The sequence below is a fragment of the Pungitius pungitius genome, chromosome 16 (genome assembly GCF_949316345.1).
Source record: "Pungitius pungitius chromosome 16, fPunPun2.1, whole genome shotgun sequence".
Lineage (NCBI taxonomy): Eukaryota > Metazoa > Chordata > Actinopteri > Perciformes > Gasterosteidae > Pungitius > Pungitius pungitius.
Window position 1 is genome coordinate 7,697,747 of NC_084915.1, and position 14,205 is coordinate 7,711,951.

General features: G+C 40.2%; 1 protein-coding gene across 3 annotated transcripts; it reads left to right on the forward strand.

Moving 5' to 3' along the window:
• Positions 1 to 2,099: 2,099 nt before the first annotated feature.
• Positions 2,100 to 9,467, forward strand: LOC119215588 (protocadherin alpha-C2-like). 3 transcript variants are annotated; one of them, XM_037467857.2, is made up of 3 exons: positions 2,101 to 4,707; positions 6,074 to 6,110; positions 6,985 to 9,467. In XM_037467857.2, exons 1-2 carry the CDS (start codon positions 2,275 to 2,277, stop codon positions 6,083 to 6,085), a joined length of 2,445 nt encoding a protein of 814 aa, XP_037323754.2. In that variant the 5' UTR covers positions 2,101 to 2,274; the 3' UTR covers positions 6,086 to 6,110; positions 6,985 to 9,467. The 3 variants fall into 3 exon arrangements, with proteins under 3 accessions (XP_037323753.2, XP_037323754.2, XP_037323752.2); XM_037467856.2 differs by lacking the exon at positions 6,074 to 6,110 and having other exon boundaries at positions 2,100 to 4,707; positions 6,988 to 9,467; XM_037467855.2 differs by lacking the exon at positions 6,074 to 6,110.
• The last annotated feature ends 4,738 nt before the right edge of the window (positions 9,468 to 14,205 follow it).

Here is a 14,205-nt window from a genome sequence, read left to right on the forward strand (position 1 = left end):
CACACCTCAAAAGCAATCAATTCATTTAGAAAAAACATTCAAACGTAAAACACATGTTTGTATTAACAAATAGTTGATTATTGGTTATTTGAACTCCAAAGGGGAAAGAAGCCATATCAAATGTGCATCGTGGAATTTTGCTGAATGCTGTTCCTCAGTCATCAGTTTTCGCATAGGATTCAAATCCGGGTCTCGCTTGGAGGGACCAGAAACTTAATGAGGGCAACGGGGAGGTGTTACTGCCTTGTTCTCTAGATTTACCGTCTGTTATTACTACAGGTGTCTATCCCCTCAATACATTGTCACTCTAATAAGGAAAATAAAATACTGATTTAAAAACGGCCTTGGATATGAGGTATATGTCTATTTGGTTAAGCCCCTTTTCCTTGCTGTCGTATGACATGAACTGTGTGAACTGGTTAAATTTCTATATTTGATATTTACCTCTGAAAGAGGTACTGTATCTGGCAACTTCCATATACCAAATTTAAGTTATCATTAAATTATTTTTTCTATAGCTTTGTAATTTTTTATCAGGAATAAATTGTCATGTTCCTTATGATTTTATAAATATACCACTGAACAACACAAATATTTGATTTTTAAAACAGAGAAGCAAGGGCAATGGGGATGCTCTGGACACTTAGATTAGCTAAATGCATTACTCTGAAAGTAGATAATAGATAGCTGAGAGTGATGGGTCAGGATCACATATTTCTATAATTCTCTGTATTGCCACCGGGTGTAGCTGTAGGAGAGGAATGCAAAAGACCATCCTAATCTTAATTCTGGGCATGACAGTACACACTGCCATCCGTTTGGGAATACGGACATTTTAAAAATAGCGGCAAGCACAAGTAAGAATGAAAAGTAAAAGTTGATTGTGCTACGGCACTATACCCACGCATGGGTCAGTATTGTCCAATGCAGAGATGAAACCAGCATAAAGCAGCTAACTGTGATTGGAAACTGCTTAGCTGGTTAAACAAGGAAGATTCAATTAGTTGAAATTAGTTTACGAGATTAATTTACATACACATTTCTGGAAATGGGATGGTTTAGAAGAGGTAGTGCCAAGTTAATTAACAGTATTTATTTTCTTAAACAAACCTAAAAGGTAACTTGAAGTCTAACAGTGGCTTATTTAAGCAATAAGGTACGAGAGGCTGTACATTATCGTCCAGTAATGTAACAGTTCGGGTTTTTTTTACCCTCGAACTGTTACATTATTGCTTCAAGTACAAGTGAAAAGGTTGTCTGACCATTCCTTTTCTATTTATTGTAATTGTAATGTATTGTAGTTTGTCATCGATGTGTCCTTGGGCACAACAATTAACTCCATTGCTCCTGTTGCTGTGACTACAGTGTGTGAATGATGTGAATGTGTTACTGATGCGCAGGTGCCGCTGTGTATGTTAACTCCTGTAATTAGTGTGTAAATGGGTGTGAATGGGTGAATGATGACACAAAGTGTTAAATTGCTTTGAGTCATCGAAAGAATAGAAAAGCACTATACAGTACAGCCCATTTACCATTTACCAATTTGACTATGACTTGCAAATAAACATCTCATAAACTGTATTATATATATATATATATATATATATATATATATATATATATATACGTTTGTATATATTAAAACTATGTAATCCAAATCAACGGTCATATAAATGCATTAATATGGTTGTATTGTATTCACATATTGTGCAAATACACTACATAAATGTAATGAGGGTAAATACAATATTACTTTAATATTTCCTTGTATTCTACTTTTGGTAATATTTTGACTGTAACCTTCAAAGTATTAAAGACTGTCATCATCCTGGTTCACCTTTCAAGTAAATATAATTTATCTTCACAAACAGCCTTTCAAATGAATCAATCAAATATATGAATTTGTTTGATTCAATAAATTAATGGAATCATTTCTCCTTTGAAAAACCTCTATATCTATATGTATTTTTCATATTGCGAGTTTAAATTTATTTTCAATAGTATTAACTTTAAACCTAGTCTACAACCTCCCCCTTCCATAGCCACCCAGTCGTCACTGCCTCAGCAGCCCACACAAATGCTGCCTACGCCCCTGCGGAGCATTGCCGCGAGAGCCCCACTCCTCCACCTCTACTGTACGGCGCACGGCCTGCTGCTGCAGCTACAGCTAATACTGGTGGAGGCAAGAATGTCACCGGCTCTCCTCTGCAGCCAGACGACCTGATCGCTAGGACGGATCCGTTTAACTTTTGAAATTCAAAAGACACCTCAACGATGGTGTGCGTCATTCCACCTTTACGGACACATTTTGTCGCGGCTGTCTTTACATTTTTTGCTCTGTGGGGATGTGCGCTTTCCATCAACCGGTACTCGATTCCGGAGGAGATGGAAGTAGGCTCCTTTGTTGCCAACCTGGCCACGGATTTGGCTCTGGATGTTCGCAGTTTTGTGCGGCGCAACGCGAAGCTTGATGTCATTCACAGCAAAAATTACATCGACATCAACAAAGAAACAGGGGAGCTGGTGATACGCGAGAAGATAGACCGGGAGAGCATATGCATGACTAAAGCGACCTCGTGCTTTCTGAAAATGGATGTCATACTGGAAAACCCCATTCGCATTTTTAACATCGAGTTGGAAATCATGGACATCAACGACAACGCGCCGGTGTTCCGCAGAAGGACAATGCACTTGGACATATCGGAGGCAACCCCTCCCGGTGAGCGATTTTCATTGACTAACGCCGTGGATGCGGACGTGGGGGCGAACTCAATCAAGACCTACTATCTCAGCGAAAGCCAGTACTTCAACATCGACATACAAACCGGCAGCGACGGCTCCAAATATGTCGATCTGGTGCTGAATGGTCATTTGGACCGAGAGGAGCACACGGTTCATAATTTGATTTTAACCGCTGTGGATGGAGGGGTGCCTCCCCGCTCCGGCACAGCCAGCATCGTCATCAACGTCCTGGATATCAACGACAACGCCCCCCTGTTCAGTGAGCCGGTGTTTGCGGTTAACGTCTCGGAGAACACCGCCGCGGGCACGGTGGTCATGACATTAAACGCAACAGACCTGGATGAAGGCACAAACGCTCAGCTAATGTACTCATACACGCTGTACACCTCGGAGAAGACTCAAGAGCTCTTCTCACTGGATCCAAACACAGGTGAGATCAAGGTGAAGGGGGTGATCGACTATGAGGAGGACCAGAGATTTGAGATGCACATACAGGCTCAGGACAGAGGCCTGAATCCCAAGACAGGAAATTGTAAAGTCACGGTTTTCGTCACAGATCTGAATGATAACTACCCCGAGGTGACCATAAAGTCTGTGAAAAGTTCTCTAACGGAGGACGTCTCTGTGGGGACACTGATAGCCGTGATCAGCGTCAGCGACAGAGACTCTGGAGCCAACGGGCAAGTGGAGCTCGCCTTGAATAAGCAGGAATCTTTACCGTTCCTCCTGAACAAATCTTCTGAGGGTTACTTTGAGCTGCTGGTTTCGAAGCCACTGGACAGAGAGGTAATAAGCAAGTACGACATCACGCTGAGGGTGACCGACAAAGGCTCGCCGCCCTTATCTGAAAACGAAACCATCACCTTGGAGGTTCTGGATATCAACGATAACACACCCACATTCTCCCAGTCCTTCTACACGATCCATGTCGTGGAGAATAATCTACCTGGGGCGTTATTAACATCTCTCAGTGCGTTTGACCCCGATCTCAGTGAGAACCAGTACTTAGTCTATTTCATAATGGAGAAGGAGATTGTTAACACGTCAATGTCAATGCTGTTTTCCATCAACCCTGAGAATGGTGATCTCTATGCCCTGAAGACCTTTGACTATGAGAGGGAGAGGGATTTCCTCTTCCACATCGAAGCTCGAGACTCTGGTGTTCCCCCGCTGAGCAGCAATGTGACAGTTCACATCATCATCCTGGACCAAAACGACAACACCCCCGTCATAGTGTCACCTTGGCGGGCGCAGGGCTCTGTGGTAGAGGAGGTCATACCAAGGTCTACAGATAAGGGGCACCTGATCGCCAAAGTGATTGCCATTGATGCAGACTCTGAGCAGAACGCTAGGGTCACGTATCAGCTCCTGCAGATCAGCGACCCGAGCCTATTCAGTCTGGATCAGTACAACGGGGAGATCCGGACATCAAGGATGTTCAGTTACAGAGACCCAAGACAGCAGCGGCTGGTGATCGTCGCCAAAGACAACGGCCAGCCCGCTCTCTCAGCCACTGTCACTATCAAGATATCAACGGTGGAACACGTCAGGTCCTTTTCAGAGACCACGGAGCTGCCGCTAGAGTACGACGTCTTCACAGACCTAAACCTGTACTTAGTTATTGGTTTAGGGGCTGTGTCATTTCTGCTACTGATAACCATCTTAGTTATTATTGTGTTGAAGTGTCAAAAACCAAAGCCAAAGGCCTTCAAGATGCCCCCCGCCAACAGAAACAGTGTGGTCAGCAGGAACAGCGTAATCAGCCAGAGAAGCTCCACCATTGCAGATTCCACCCTGATCTCCAGCGATGCCTACTGGTACAGTTTGTTCCTTGCTGAGACCAGGAAAGGCAAAGTGGTCATGAGACAGCCCATAATTCCCAAAGGAGCTGGGTATTTTGTGTCCAGTATACCCAGGAGCATAGGGCCAAGTGAGAACACAGACTCCAGAGCGTCCACACTGGAGGTATGTATGAATTAATTAGTAGCAGGATGCTTGCAGACAACAGAGGAACACAGAAAAGGTGTTGCTGACACAACAAATTGGTGTGTTCAGGGACCTACCTTTATGTAAATAGTTACATGTCATGATTTTGTTTACACTGAAAGGGTGACAGATCATTTCTTGTATGTGTAGATGCAACTCTTAATACTGATAATAATGTTTTCAGGTTCAAGGAATTGCGTTTGCTATAGTATGATTTTTACTATGTTGTTGTTTTATACATACATACACCTGCAAAAATTACAGAATATTATGTAAAGTATCAATTGATTATCTACTTGTTGTTTTAATTTTTACAGACAGTAATACATATTTTTAACATAGAAACATAAAGCTTAATCTATACTATAATTCGTAAACTAATTCCACCTTGATCAGTATTGATAATGTAATGTCTTCAACAGTATAATAGTTACAGTTCTCTGCAGATCTACCTTTATTGTGTTGTGGGCTAATGTGTCTGTCCTTTACTGAGATTTAAATTCAGTACTTTTTTTTGTCTTCTTTTTGTCTCTAGTCTTTTTTGCAGAACTTTTACTTAAGTACAGATCTGAGTGCTTCTTCCATCACTGTAACTGTCATCACACATGCCTTAAAATGCATAAAGCACCAAAAACACACTAACTAAGAATACAAATGCCATTGGATTATGATCATTGATGAATTAATGTTCATCACTTTAATGTGTCACTTTGGGAAGGTGGATCTCATTTTAATTACTTTATAAACACATTTGTAATGGAAGTGTTTTTTTGTGTAGTCAAAGTGCAAATTAAATATGATGCAAACAAGAACAACAACGGGAAAATTATAAAGTACTGAATTATTCCAAGAAATTTTACTGCACTACAAATAAATTCCAAAAAAATAGGCATGCCGATTATTATCAGCATATTTTTAGTGCAAACAAAAAATGTACCGTTGTTCAATGTCTTATTTAGTATGTAGGTCATTTGTTGCAGAGGCATTACACACCATCACAGCATAACTATGGCCCGTGTAAGAGGGGGGAGTACTTCAAAGACACCCAGATATAGAGTTGTCTTCAAAGACAAGAGATAAACCGCTGTACCGAGATGCACCGTGCTGGGGGTCTGTGGTGTCTCCAGCAGCGCTGTGAAACCGATCCAGATGTTGTTTGCCTTTGTGCAGCTGGACCCGCAGACTAAACAGCAACAAGTCATCCACTGAAAGATTAAACAATATGAATATGCATAAATGCACGGCTGCATACATATAAAGAGAGAAGAGAGCGATTATTTGTATGTATTCTAAGTTTGAGTGTTCACACCTACCACTGAACTTGTCCCTTTCTTCTGTTCTTAAGTACTCAAAATGACAGGAAGTCCATTCTACAACTGGAGGTATGCTGGTTACTAACTACATTCTGTAGAGCCACAATGATTGTGTAGACATTTTCAATCCTTCCCTATTTGGTATTCATTCTGGTTTGATAAACTCTCACAGTTACTGATGCAAATATTTGGTGCAATCTTTTGGTCAACACAGTGTCCTGATTAAATAGAGCAGAATCAGACATTTCCATTTTTCCCAGGTCAGGCTCTGTCCCTCACAATAACAACACTCAGTGTGGGGCAGTACAATTTAAATTGGCCAGTCTCTCGAGTGCTAAAAGCAGCTTACTGCGAGCTGAGATTAGAATAAAATTGGCTGCTGGTCAGACCTGTGTTGTACACATCTGCCTGGCCTGACAGAGATTGAGGGCAAAGTGACGGCATAGATAGAAAAAAAGGGAGAGAATGATTTGTCCCAAATAGGTTCTCTGCATGTAACATACCTGAAAGCCAAGGCCGTGTCAACTATCTCTGCATCCTTGCTCATGAGCTCAGTGTTATGGCCTACAATAATAATATGGAATCCATTTCCCTTTTTTAAGTTTTAGTATTGGCCCACCAAATACCAAATTACCCATGTGATACCTGCCTGTGCATGCTTTAATTACACCCTTTGATTTCCTATTACAATTAATACGTTTGTTATATTTTATTCGAGCTGTGTATGTCCGTCTGATTTCCATCGTAAAAAATGGAATCCTCAAACAGCACTGATTTGAAAGAAAATATCTTTTAAAAAGTTGTTTATTTAACCCTAAATCCCTAAAACCCTAAAAGGTGGCAGTAACCAGTCACAATCCATTGTTGCATGAGTGAGATCTTTCTATACGTTTATATGCAGGCTGACTTAAAGTGTGGGCTAATTCTATATTCCATCTCTCAGCAGGTGCCCAGAAGAGAACGGCCATGATATAACCAAATCTTCGTGAGAGTCTCTGACTGGAATGCTTCCCTGTGACTCACAAAGAATATGTGAAACATCTGTCCACCTTCAGTCCCTCTGCTCCAACTTGTTCTTTCTCTCTAGTAAATAGAAACATCGACCACAAACCACCTCAGCTTTCTACCTTCTTTTGTCTCTTAAGCATGGATCTGCATGATTCTACAATATTTGAAATATTTGGACATAGGATTGAAATCATTTATGGCAGGCTATTTTGACATTGTCCTCAGACGTTGCCTCGTCTAGTAAATAATTCCCTCCTTAAAGCGTTGAATCTCCTCAGTGGACATATTTGCCTTCTCTCCAGGGTTTACTCTGTGTGCTGTAGTTCTAGAAACCATTAGTAGGTCAACATATACGTAAGTGGCAAACATGCAACCTTTTCTAAGCAAGAGCTCAAAACACGCCTATTCACAATTACACGTATGAAAACCAGGGTGAATATGATTCTTCCGTAAAGCTGATAAATGCTGAACTGTAGCTGGTAACTGATTCAGGATTTTCACTCTGTGTTGATCTTTTCTGAATAGTATTTTCTACCGTATTAAGAGTCTTTCTGTTCAGCAAGATTCCGAGTCAATTAGTAACTTGCTGATAAAATATTCAATGATCTGACTCTTTTTTTTTTTTTTACAATGTTTGTTCTACACAACAGTGATGAATGTGTGAAATGACAAAAAAAGAATGAAAGAAAGCAAAAAAAAATGAGATCCATGATTCTAACTTTATTTGATTGTAGATAATTTAGTTGTATTGAAATTATAATGAGGTCAGAGAGGCAAATGACTTTTGATAACCTCACTAACATCAGGTGGTCAGTTCATACCTTATTGACGTATGTGTTGGTATATCTAAATTGGACACATTGTTTTCTAGCAGTATCCGGGAGTCATAAATTACAGTGTTTGAGGTTGAATGCAGGAGGTGTGTCCGCTGTATGACATCACACACAAATTCCCACCAATAGATCTCTCCAAAATATTTACTGCAATAATTCAATGCACACAGTGCGAGAAATGTAAGAAAATACGAAATATTTTGTATTGATAAATACTCTGTTTATTGAAAAGATTACAAATATAAAAATGTATGATCTTTACCATGGTACAAGAGGGTATTAGGTCCTTTCGAGGTATTGTTTTATGAATATTCATGTTTTTATAGATATTTTATGTAACTACATTTTACTGCTGCTTTTGTGAGCTTCTTCAAGGGCATTTTGTGTTGCATATTTGTAGTTTAGTGCATATGATGTAGTTTTGCCTATATGAGTTACAAATTGAAACTAGAGTACTTTTGTTGACCTCAAAGGGTAGTGCTGTTGCACTTCTGTGAAGCCCAGGACTTTCATTTCTCAGAGACAAGGTGCTCATGAGGACCACTTATTACAATGCTGAACAATAGTCTAATTGGGTGAGGTAGGGAGACAGGATTGAGTGAAGGGGAGCAAAGTGCTAATTATAGTCACAGTATTCTAGAGCTGACTCTGCAAGTTTGCTAGCAAAAAAATATAGCCAATGCATAAGAAGCATTAAGCAGATCACAGCACTTTGAAATATGTACCACATCTAAATGTGATCGCAGCACTCACTTGGTAATGCAGCTGAGAGAGAACATTTCTGAGTAAGTGAAATCTAACCTCCCTCTCTCTCTCTCTCTTTTACCCTCTCCCACTGATGCCTGGTGCTGGTGGTGCACCAGCCATCCCAGACATAAACACAGCTATCTGTCAGACTAAAGATGTCACTTAATGAGGGATCTCTTGCTGTGGAGTACATGTTATGTGTGCAATCAACGCCTGAACCGGTTGAATCCAACAGTGTTTATGAATGGGAATACTTTAATGAATTGCACATACGATGAGCTCCTTGCGTGCCTTCTGCATTGTAAAAGATATATGTGACTGTTCATGAATGAAATAAAGGCATGACGTACATTACAAATTACAAAAATGACAGTACCCCAATGATGAAATACCATGAATTGAGAACATGTTGCTGGATATGAGCTCAGCCTTTGGGTTTCATGTTCTACTAAAAACCGGTAAATGCATTTACTGTAAATTGAACTGCTTTATACTATGTTTTTTATACAGTAGACGTTTTTGATATCTATCTGTCTTCACTGTGATCAAATGGCGCAGGAGTTCCTTGTGCTTGGTATAGTAAAAGTGTGTTTTTTCTTAATTGTATACACCACTCAGTTTTTTTCCTCTGCTAATTTGCCAGTAAAATTGTACAGTATGCTTTGGGAATTGCATCAAAACCAATCCAGTTCCATCTCACTTAGTAGATCAAAGACAGTATGGGAGAAATGGTCTTGCTTTTTTTCAAGTCTAGTTAATTGTCAAGTTTTTTGATGTTGCTTATTTGGCTTAAATGTTCTGCCTGATCATGCTAGTTTGAATAAAGCTTTTTAATCTCTCTTCTGTTATGCCTGTGATGAAATATGAAATATTCCTTCTGGAATGTGACACACTCGCTCTCTCTCCCTAAAATTTCCCTTGCATAAACACATTTTGACCCAGTTTCTCTGTATATGGCTCTGTACTAATTCTTGGAAATTGAAAACTAAATAAAGGCGATGGGCCTGCAGTTCAAATCGCAGAAGCAGACAAATAAAAGCTTTGTCAGGATTAGTGAAAGCCCAGAGCCAAACTGTGAAGTCTGCTCTGACCACACATGGTTTTCAGTCTGCAGTCCTAAAGGAGACTGGTGAGTGAGGGCCATATAAATCTGTATGATTTGAGTCAAATCCCATTATTAACAATAGTGTCAAGTCTGTTTACTCTAGCAAAATCCGTTTGTTGAAAAGTATTTGCTTTGTATCACCATGTATTTCTATAAATGCCATCAAATAACAAGGTTTAATTACAACTATAGAAATCGTGTTAATTGTTGATCAGCTAAACTATAAATTCATGAGAGTTATATTATACAGTATGTTGGATAGGTTGTGAACCAATGGATTCCACTCATCTCCCGAGCACTTTGCAACACAGGCATGGCTGCATTAAGGGCCTTAAGGTCTGCTGGTTAGTTGTGCTTTAAAAGAATTGCATGTAGGTCGGAAGAAACAGAGCAGTACACTTTTGGCTACCGTCAAGTGTGCAGAGTATAGCTGTACTATGTCCATCCACCTCTCCACCAGGCTACATTTTCTCCATGGCCAAAAGTGTGTGGCAACCCAGCTGTGAGACACCAAGACACTGCAGTAAAACAACTACCTTTTATCATATTATTTACTTTACGGTAAAATTGATTGAGTGAATTTCAGTAGTTCAGTTTTGAGGAGATAAATGTGTGGACAAGCTTCTCAGCATCTGACAGGGCTGGAATTTGGAACTTAAATGGTCATTGGAGGTCAAGTGAGGGTCAAACCTAACTCCCAGATTGGCAACTGCGGAGGAGAGGGGTATGACCTGCCTGTCAAAGGTGAGATGGGTTATGGAGAATGACTGAACCTGGAGTAGAGTACCAAAACAGAGGCCTTCGGTTTTGCAAGAAAAAGTTGTTGCTCATCTATGCCTTTATCTCCACAAGACAGGCGGTGAGACATGACATTGAGGCAAAAGGGTTTGGGACAGTCTTGATGTCAGCTGTGCGTCGTGTTTGCTGATGACACGACTAAGGGGGAGCATGTAAATGATAAAGAGGATGGGGCCGAGGACCGACCCTTGCGGAACACCACCGGAAACAGGGAGCAGGAACATGGAGACAGAAAAGTGTAGAGCCCGTAGAGCCTCGAAGGTGTGATGTCCCGTGGCTCAACACCGGAGGCAGGCAGATCGACGGTGTGATGTCCCGTGACCTGACACCGCAGGCGGGTAGATCGACAGTGTGATGTCCTATCGCTTGACATCAGAGGCCGGCAGATAGAACAGTTGCTGTACACCGGGAGAGGAGAGTGATTTAGTCCACAAACAGTCCAGCAAGTACAAGCAGAAGACGATACGCACTGAAAATCGAGGCCTGCAGACCAGGATTGACATACTGCCGTTGTTAATGAGCCAGATTGTCTGCAGCTGTGCACCAATCGGGGATGTTGCACATGAGGAGAGGAGCGAGGGAAACAAAGGTTAACACACAATGGGTCGGACAGGGATCCAGACACTAGAGCTGGACTTGCAGAGAGCAGCATATTGATCCAGTAAGTGTGTTTCACGATTGAGTACTGGATTTGAATAATAAAAATGGCTTTTGTAGAGTGAAAGCTGCTTAAGCATATTTTAACTAGATTATGGGGATTTGGTCAATCCTGCCTAGATTTAAAAGTCAATTTTATTGAATCGTTTACAGTGTATGTATTTGCTTTAAAAACAATATTGAGCTTAAACTTAAATTGTTTTTCGGAGGTCAATTCTCTCTCAAAGCTGTACATAGGAATGGTAATTTTAGGCTTTGGCATTCAGCATCATATGTTCTCTAGGGCCCTCTGTCTTTAGGCCTTGGGGATATATAGATTCCAAAGTTGTGACATAATTAGGCCACATCAACGAAACTTTGTCAACAAGTCAAGCCCGTCTGCAAATGCTCACTTTTTGTACACTCAAAACTGCTGCAGTTACAGAATAAAATAGAGGAACATCTGTTGTATATATAACTAGCAGCTCTTTCAGCTGAGTTTTGGGTAAAAGTCCACTAAATCTGTTGCTAATCACACGTGTTTTGTTAGTTAAAACCATGATGCAAGTACGATTGCATCAATACCAGTCAGTGTGAGATATGCTTTGGAGGCTCGACCCATTTATATGAGTGAGTCAGATCAGAGTAGACGATACCCTGGCTTGGGCCCATCCACAACGAGGTCATGAGTTCTAACCTCTAGAGGATTGGTTCCCACGACAGCTAGTAGGAATATGAAGAAGAGGTCTTCAGCAATTGTCCAGTGCTATGCTGCTTGAGCAGAAGTCTGAGAGACAACTGATGGAATTGTATCCTTATTGTGACTAGGATGAGCAAGATAAAGCATTTATTGTATCGCGACAGAAATGGAAAGGAACAGGTTGTCGCTCCAATTTGGAAATGCATGCTGGAAAAGACAGGAACGTGAATCTAACATTGCATCTGAAAAGCATGATTTAATACACTACATCTCCACAGACCACATCTGTCTTCCTGCCTTTACTTACACCCGCTACATCTCGTTTTGATCAGGCAAAAGCTGCCTTTGATTTGAAAGAATTTATGTCTTACATTATTGTAATATTTATACATGGAAGTGTATACATGAATAATAAAGGGACTTCACATTCACTGGGGAACCAGTCTTTACTGATGGTCCGACTGATGGAGAAACCTACTGATGGTCAAGTGCAGTGAGATTTAGGCTCCATCTTGAGTGACGCCTGTGGCAGGTTTATTTTATGTGTGGCTGCCCTTGCCAAGGGGTCACTGCTGCACTCGTTTGTGTTGGCCATTCTGTGTTGGCTGTTTCAGATGACGGCATGGAAGCTGCAATCCAGCACAGATGTATATTATAGACTGTATATTTTGCCCAAAAAGTTACTCAATATCCTCACAGCAAGAGCCATCTTTATGGGCTTGTAGCTTTTAAGTCAATCACTATCTCGTGTGATGGACAGATGGACAGACGACCAGGCAGACAAATACTTGCTCAAGGACACCTCGGCTGTCTGTAAAATCCCAAATCTGTCCTGTTGCCTTGTAACTCTGTGTGCATATTTTAATTAAAAATGTAAATTGCAAAGGAATTTCACAATGCTTCTGGTCTTTTGATCATGTTGGATTTTTAAAAAGAATTTTGTGTGGAGGCAGAACAACAAATTTAGAATGTTGATCACAATGGGCACAGAAACATTCATCAAATTGTTGTTGCTATAGAAACACATTTTCATCTTATGTAACAAATCCAAAATAGCTCCTAAAAACCAGGCAGGTGAACATCCAGAAATTCATATTTGGGTATGAATACACATTGTGTCTGTGCGACTCCTGTCTGGGTTCCCACGTTTTTATTGATGTACTGTATTTTTGGTGAGAATAAAAAAACAAACAAATTGGTTTATTAAAACAACATAAAATGGTGGTCCAGCTGTCTGCATAGTTTTTACAGAGCCGACATCATGGCCCTCCTCCATTAGATTTATTCACCCAGGGATCTATTCTGCTCAAGGCTATCAGGACAGCATTGCACTGCCAGCTGTTGTGACTGACTTTGCTCGTCAGTTTTGGATGAATTTATCAGACTCCCTTAGCTTCAGCCAAAATACTGTAGCTCTCACGGTGACATGGTTGTAATGATCCTTAATCTTCAGTGGGTTTTTTGCACATAGCAAAACACAGTTTACAGCTACTGTTACTCGTCACTGAGCTAAAAAGCTTCGACCCCTGTATTCAGTGGTATCCTTCCAGTTTCCTATTTTGGTACATGAAGTAATAGCCACTAATTAAGGCACTGCCTGATCGGTGTTATCTCTAGGCTCTATCCCAAATTTCACACAAGAGAGCCATGGTTACTGACCTAGTAATCCCTGTTTAGTCTCATTTTGAATGACTCACTTACTCCTTCAATGTTTCCATAATACTCCTTGTTTTAAAGATAAATATTATACATAAAAAATGTTTTCCCAAACATGTGAAGCAACCCAAGTATATTTCATGGTAAAAAAATGTATTTACCATTAAGGGTTTTATTGCACAATGTAGTCTAACAGTGATTATAATGCATTCGAAAGATTAGATGTATGACAATAAGGGAACTAGAAAATTAATTTCCTGCAGAAAATGCGTTGGAATGTTAAAAGCTGAAATTAATTTCCGAAAATTGCTGAAAATACAGAAATGCGAAAAGCTGAAAGGAATTTTAAAGAATTGCAAATATATATTTCAATAGATTTGCTGAAAATACATGGATGACAAAAGCTTGAATGAAATACAAAGAATTGCTGAAATACATACATAGCAGAAGATCAATATAAATTTCAATAAACTGCTGAAAATACAGAAATGGCAGAAACTGAAAGCCGACAAAAGCTGAGAAGAATACAAAATATATATTTTTTTGTAGTAATAATAGTTGTACTAGTATTTGAAAGAGCAATAAGTATAGTGGAAAACGCAGTGAATGGAGTCCCTCTCCTTAAGCTCCGACAAATAGAGATAACACATTGGGAAGATTGTAAATATACACTCATGAATT

Bases quoted from the DNA above. Each gene is read 5' to 3' on its own strand.
- LOC119215588 (XM_037467855.2), top strand. From the start codon at position 2,275: ATGGTGTGCGTCATTCCACCTTTACGGACACATTTTGTCGCGGCTGTC. The intron at 4,708-6,984 runs GTATGTATGAAT...TCCATCTCTCAG, and splicing joins CCAGAGCGTCCACACTGGAG to CAGGTGCCCAGAAGAGAACG.